Consider the following 6,518-nt stretch of genomic DNA (forward strand, 5'->3'; position numbering starts at 1 on the left):
CAGCCAGAGACAGACACCACTGTATCCTCTGAAGCCATGTCATCATTGTTTCAAACCTTTTTTTTTTTTTCTTTTTTTTTTTTTTTTGCCATTGATTCATAGGCAAGCCCTTTGTATCACTAAAATCCTCACGTCCAGAGGCTGGAGCTGGTATTTCTGAGTAGTGGATGGCAGGAGGGAGTGGGGTTACTGCAGCTTTATAATAAAAAAGGGAGAGCATTACACCACCAGCATCTTAAACATAAATATGGAAACGTTAATTTAGAATCAATTTTGGGATGTTTCAGACTGTAAAGTTCTTTTAACTAGATCTCTGTTGAGGACAGAGGAGCACTTTATGGGACTGTAAATTTCATGCAAACAGTCTCTGTGAAATACAGATTCCCCCTACACACGAGCTGTTCTCTCAATATCAATCATATGCCTTGTAAGTAATGTTTCACAAATATTCTGTAAATCACAGGAAAATGCTTGCAATAATGTGAAATATGACTTTCACTTGACTGTTTCAGCAGAGGCTCCTAACAGGCCATTCTCCTGTCAGCACTAACATTTGTTATGGCTAATAACATTTTCAATCACAACTATTTTGGGAAAATGGATTTATTTTAAACCTGCTTCCCTGCAAAGGAGGTCCTGAAAACGCCCTGCCAAGGACACAGATGCCTTACAGAACACAGACCATTAATTCTCAAATTAAATTTCATCTCATCTAAATTCTTAAGCACTGTTTCTTAGCTAGTTTTTTTGAAGACTTTACTTGTTTGTTTTTAGGCACTGAGATACATGTTCATGTCTTAGTTGTTGTTTTCAGTCTGGTTCAGATAATAGGAGTAGAAAGTTACTTTTGAGCAGGTATCTCAGGGATATTTTGGAACTGATTTGAAATTTTGCTCCAATACTAGGAGAAAGGGCTTAAGAACTTTGTAGATAGAAAATTGGTAATCTTGATGATTTGTATTACATTGAAAGAAACCTCTTATTCTGAAACACAAAGATTTTATGTAATTTTAACTCTTTTTCTCAATAAACCACACTTAAATAAACCTTAAAATGGTGCTTTTGTTAGGTAGGAAGTCCAAGAAGTGCATTAGACAAGGTGTGAATTCCTCTCTTATCTTTAGGCATGTTGATACAGCTTGGTGGAGGAGAAGGCACCTGTGTTAATGCCACTGTTTGTGACCTTATCCCTCTTTCTGCATCTGTGTGTGGGCACAGATCCTGTTGTTTAATGGTAAGGCTCCTTGAGACAGGTCAGTGTCCTCCAACCAAAGGCGTGCACAGCTTTGGGATAGCCACACAAATGGAGAGCTTAGTCCCTGACATTCCATCTCCCTTATTAAGTGCACCTTCACATTTGCCAAGCTGCACTAGGGAATGTCATACTGAGCCAAAAGTGTGACAAAGACACTTGGAAAAATGTAGATTTCTCTATTTAACACCTGTGTGAAGAAATAGAAGGAATGGCAGACAAGGGATGTTTCTGGAGCTTCTGTCTTCTTGCTTATAACTCTTATCATTTTAGTTTTCCTTAGATTGTTTTAAAACATGCCAGGAAAATTATATTGGGAAAAGATGGAGCAAATGTCTGTCATGCTAAAGGGTGCCAAAGCCTTTTCCAACTGCCAAGGCCAGGCACGTGTTCCTGGGGTGGATGTGGGCCCAGTCCAAATGGCTGTTGTTCCAGCACGTGAGTGAGGGCTGTGCTGCTGTGCTAACAGGCATTTATAGGCCCCTTGACCCTGTCACTCCCCATAAATCCATACCTATCCTGCTCTCATTTCACTCTATTTATTCCCTGGCAGGTCAGATATGAGATGCAGTGTTCATATCATGAGGCTAGTGAGAAACAGGACTGGGGTAATGGGTAACATCAAAATGACTTTATTAGCAGAGCAGAGAAGAGAGCTCCTGTGGTGAACGCACCTGCTCGGGAAAATAATCTCAAGTCTACCAGAGATTAATTGTGCAGCTTCAGACATCTCAGGAACTCTCCTTTTGCCATTTTCCTATCTATGAAATAAGAGAAAATGAGATTAAATGCTTACTAAGTGCTTTAATATTATTTGCCAGAGTTTTTAAATATGATTCTAGTGGTAATTCATTAGCACAGTCTTTTTTCACAGACCTTTTTAAACTTCTTTCTCATTTTTTTTCTAGGTAGAAGAGATAATGACATCTGTCAAAGAGCAGGAAGCCATTAAACCATCATGGTTTTCTTGCAGGAATGGGATAGTACTCACAAAGTTGATCAAAGCTGCATCCTGAACAGCTTGATTAAAAGCAAGGCAGAATCAGAGCTGGAGCTGGAGTTCCAGGGAGCCAGCTCACCTAACAGTGTGGCTCAGGATGATGCATCTGTTTCCTTGGACAGCTGGAGGTGCTGTGTGGTAGTGAGATGGAGAGGATGGGCAAGTTCTCTACTGAAAATTTGTTTTTAAAATAAGCTTTTGTACAGAGATATCCACATCCAGCCACATTCTGCAGGTTTAAAAAACAACCTGCCTATCGAAAGATGGAACTGAAGGGAAAGCCATGTAACCCATCTCTCAGGAAACTAGAATTAGTGTTTTTTCTCACATTTGGATGAGTGTGCTGCCTCTGCCTGCCTCTAAGAGGACAGTCCATGCTCTTCTGCAGAGACAGTGTCCAGTTCAGACTTCTAGGCACTGCAGTGAGATGTGAGGTGATGGCTCCCAGGACATGGCATGCTGGTAGAGGAAGACAGGCTCCAAGGCAAGTGACACTTCTGGCCTTGTTCCCCTTATTCTTTCAGCCTTGCAGCCACAGATACCTTACTGAATTTCTGGAGATTGGAGGTGTCTTGATTCCTCTGGAAATACTGGGGCTGAACCACCTGAAAGAAGAGGACAAAAGAGAGTCTGTAAAGCTGCTGTTGCTCACTGGAGACACTGGCAGGGAGTATAAGGAGCCCATTTGTGAAAGCTGTGGTACCCAGCATGTCCATTTGTGCCTCATCCTGATTCAGGCGAGGATGTTCTCCCTGACCTCTGGCCCCGGGGGCTGCTTGCTGCACTGAGCCATTCCCTTCCCTCTGCCTGCTGATGACAGATGCAGCAGTGGTGCTCTGGATGGAAGGAGTTCAGAGTCTCAGCTATTCTTGAGAGGTTGCATTTCATCCCTTTTCTTTTTCTAACAAGCTCACTTTCCTCACAGTCATTTTGGTGCAATATTGCTGCCTTGCAATTCCTTCTGTTAAAACCACAAAACAGTTTCCATCCTTACCTGCAACATTCACCTACTGCAAACTTTCCCAGAGTTGTTCTCTGGAGTGGGAGAGCTTTGTAGTTTATATTTTTTAAAAGCATTACAACATTTTTTCCCTGTCTTTTGTCCTGGGTAGTGGAAGCCAAACCCTGTTAGTTCTGTAGTTCAGCGGACATTCTTAGAGGCCATGGGGTGACACACACTTTCACAGCTTTCCTCCAAAAGAGACAAAGGAGCAGGCTCAGTAGTGGGATCTGTAGCAACACTGCTGGTATACCAGTGCCAGACTGTTTCTGTAATGCCTGCAGAAGGGCCTTCTTTGGCCACTTAGTCCAGCTGAGAATTTTGCTAACTGGTTTTCTAGCTGTGGCTCCTGACGAGGACAGAGAAATGTCCTGGCTGTTTGAGCCACACTTCAAGTGGGATGTGGTACTGGATTCTCTCAGAGTGACACTGAAACATCTGAGACGGCTCGTCCAGGCTCATCCAGGCACACAAGTTGGCATCTCTTTCTCTGCACAAGGGTGCAAACCCTGACCAAGTTCTTAAACACCTCCAAGTCAGCAGAAGGTCAAAAAGATGCACAGGTTCTGCTGGGCTCTCTGGGCCACAGCAATCCCAAGTCCCAAGATTCCCAGGATTTCAAAGTCGAGCTGTTGTGTACCTCCGCCAGGCCCAGCAAGGGGCTCTGCAGACAGCCGGGGTCACGCAGGTGAGGAGTGGGCTTTGCTGGGGGCAACGGGCAGTGTTACCACCTCTGTCCATCCCTACTCAGGCAGGAACTGTGCCTGTCTCCCCGGCATTGTGGCATTGTGGCTGTACTGGGTAGCCCTACTGCCTGGAAGAGAACAGCCTGGAGAACTGTGTGAAGACTGTCCCTGTCACTCTGCCCTTTTCCCCCAGCGTACGACGGCAAAAGTGCCCTGTGTGCTTATATGGAGCTCATGCTGGGTGTGCTGTGCTCAGTACACCTGGAGGTCCAGTACAAAGCTGGGTTCTGTCTAAGCCACACTGCGCGGTGCGGGGCTAGCCTGGGCAAGTGTGCCGGGGGCGAAGGGCAGCCACAGGAGGTGTAGATGGAGCGCCCCGGAAGCCCCGATCCTGCCGGGCTGCGGCCGATCCGGGGCCGGGCGCCTACTGGTATTCAGGGTAATTTGCATACCCAGGGTGCACCGCGCGGCGGTGCCGCGCACACGGTGAAGTTCGGGCCGCCACTCCCCGAACCGCCGGTCCGGTGCAAGGCCGGGCTCTGTCCGCTGCCGGGGGAACGGGACGGGGCAGCAGAGGGTCGAACTTGGGGGCCAGGGGCGTCGCTGTATCCTTGGGAGGGACACCCACCGATGGCTAGCTGCCGAGGACGCCAGGGAAGTCATACTCTGGTTTCTCTTCAGATCGTATAAATCTTTCGCCTTTTACTAAAGATTTCCGTGGAGAGGAACAGGCACGAGTGTCGAGAAATTTTTTGAGGCTCCACTTCGGTGGAGCTATCCCTAATGTGGTTAAAAATAGAGCAAAATTAAGTAGATTCTGAGAAGATGGTACATCTGAAATGTCATGCGCAATTGCGGCGTAACTGCCGCTCTCAAGAGCTGAAACGCGGCTCCCGGCAGTACTAAGCTTGTGATACGGGTTCATCGGCACCGCCCCTACCCTCTCCGCGGCGGCCAGCCCGCTCCCCTTGTCTGGTCAGAAGATACGCGTGGCAGGGCGGGGCTCGGGCAACTCCTCCTCCCGGCCCGGGTGATGCAGCGGAGGCGCTGCACGCCGGCGGTTCGGACTCCGGGAGAAGCGACAGCTGAGGACCTGCCCGGCAGTCCCGGGCAGTCCAGGCCCGCCCAGGGGGATGGGGGGGGCTGTTGGCGCCCGCCCGAGCTCAGCACGAAGCGTGGGGTCCCTACCGCAAGCCCCCTCCTGTCGAGCTCCGGTCCGTGGCGGCGGCGTGTGGCGGCCTTTCGCGGAGCCCACTTTTTGCCTCTGCGCGGTGCTGCCCGTGGCGACGATGCGGCCAGACCCGAGCGCCGCGGGGTCCTTGTCCACTCCCGCTAGCTTCGTCCCCAGCTGCCGCGCTCCGCTCCCCCCGCCCCGGCAGGAGGGCAAGAAGCACCGGGCTTGGTCGGGCCGGGTCGACTCCTCCGTTTAGTGTGATCAGTATACCCGGGATGCAGTGCAGGCAGCGCCGGGTCGGCCCCGCCGAGCGCCGCCGCTCCGAGCCGGCGTGGCCCTGGGCTCGGGCCAGCCGGGCTGTGGTACCAGCGAGGGGCTGGTGCCGAGCCGGGTGAGGCGCCGGAAGGAGTGGGAAGAAGGGAACGGAATTGAGTGAGGGTTGCTGTGTCCTGTGGGGCAGCAGCGGGGAGTGGGCATATGTGCGGGCCTAAGCAGGGCCGTACTCTCGTCTCTCTTCAGGTTGTATAAATCCTTCGCCTTTTACTAAAGATTTCCGTAGAGAAGAATAAGTACGAATCTTAAGAAAATTTTTGTGGCTCCATTACGGTGGAGCTAACCATTTATGGTTAAAGAAAGAGCGAATGCTGAGCATTCTTCGGGGTGGGTTGTTAGTAATGAATTGCGGCAGTGAAGAATAAGAGCGATCCCCTGGCCGTTCGGACCGTGGAAAGAGTGCCTCTGCTGCGGCACCGCGGTCAACAAAACCAACTTTCTCCGCCCATCCACGGCGCCGGCTCCTCCTCCTCGTTACCGGCGCTCCTTTCGCGGGCTGATTTGCATGCCCAGGGTGCTCCGCGGTCCCGCCGGTGTCCGGCGTTGCGGCCGCTGCCCGGGCTCTGGGGGGGCTGCTCGGTGTGCGCGTCCCGCGGGGCCGGCTCGGCCGGGGGTAGGGGTTCGGGCGAGGGGAGCGGGCTGAGGTCGCCCTCGCTTTTGGAGGGTGGAGCAGACGTTGGGTATGTCGGAGAGGGGGTGAGTGGGTATACTCTGGTTTCTCTTCAGATCGTATAAATCTTTCGCCTTTTACTAAAGATTTCCGTGGAGAGGAACAGGCACGAGTGTCGAAAAATTTTTTGAGGCTCCATTTCGGTGGAGCTATCTTATTTGTGGTTAAAGATAGAGCTGGAAAATGTTATAATTGAGATGAGGCAGCCCAGTGTTCCCAGTAGTTCTTCTAGCTTGTAGTGTGTATGCTTGTGATTGGACTAGTAACTGTGTGAGCGTTGGCCAGGGCCCCGGCTGATGTTCTGTCATCACCTACAGGGTTTAGGTGTCACCTTGACAGGTAGGGGAAGTGCAGGGAGCTGTCCCCTGAGGCAAGGGGGGCAGCAGCAAGGGCTGCCCGGGTC

The 6,518-nt window shown here is 50.5% G+C and overlaps 1 protein-coding gene and 3 non-coding genes across 4 annotated transcripts; all 4 read left to right on the forward strand.

The window, feature by feature from the left end:
- Positions 1-2,172: 2,172 nt before the first annotated feature.
- On the forward strand, positions 2,173-4,304 carry ARMH1 (armadillo like helical domain containing 1). The gene is given in 6 exon segments (XM_066191950.1): positions 2,173-2,203; positions 2,206-2,323; positions 2,325-2,385; positions 2,777-2,970; positions 3,752-3,888; positions 4,132-4,304. Coding segments are annotated over 6 exon segments (714 nt in total).
- A 295-nt stretch (positions 4,305-4,599) lies between these two features.
- LOC136294984 (U5 spliceosomal RNA) lies at positions 4,600-4,714 on the forward strand. Its single transcript, XR_010722570.1, has one exon. It is a non-coding gene; the product is annotated as a U5 spliceosomal RNA (small nuclear RNA).
- Positions 4,715-5,611: 897 nt separating this feature from the next.
- On the forward strand, positions 5,612-5,725 carry LOC136294986 (U5 spliceosomal RNA). Its single transcript, XR_010722572.1, has one exon. It is a non-coding gene; the product is annotated as a U5 spliceosomal RNA (small nuclear RNA).
- A 426-nt stretch (positions 5,726-6,151) lies between these two features.
- Positions 6,152-6,266, forward strand: LOC136294967 (U5 spliceosomal RNA). Its single transcript, XR_010722554.1, has one exon. It is a non-coding gene; the product is annotated as a U5 spliceosomal RNA (small nuclear RNA).
- The last annotated feature ends 252 nt before the right edge of the window (positions 6,267-6,518 follow it).

This window comes from Chamaea fasciata, unplaced genomic scaffold, assembly GCF_029207755.1.
Source record: "Chamaea fasciata isolate MVZ Bird 193981 ecotype frontalis unplaced genomic scaffold, bChaFas1.0.hap1 SCAF_10, whole genome shotgun sequence".
NCBI classification, from domain to species: domain Eukaryota; kingdom Metazoa; phylum Chordata; class Aves; order Passeriformes; family Sylviidae; genus Chamaea; species Chamaea fasciata.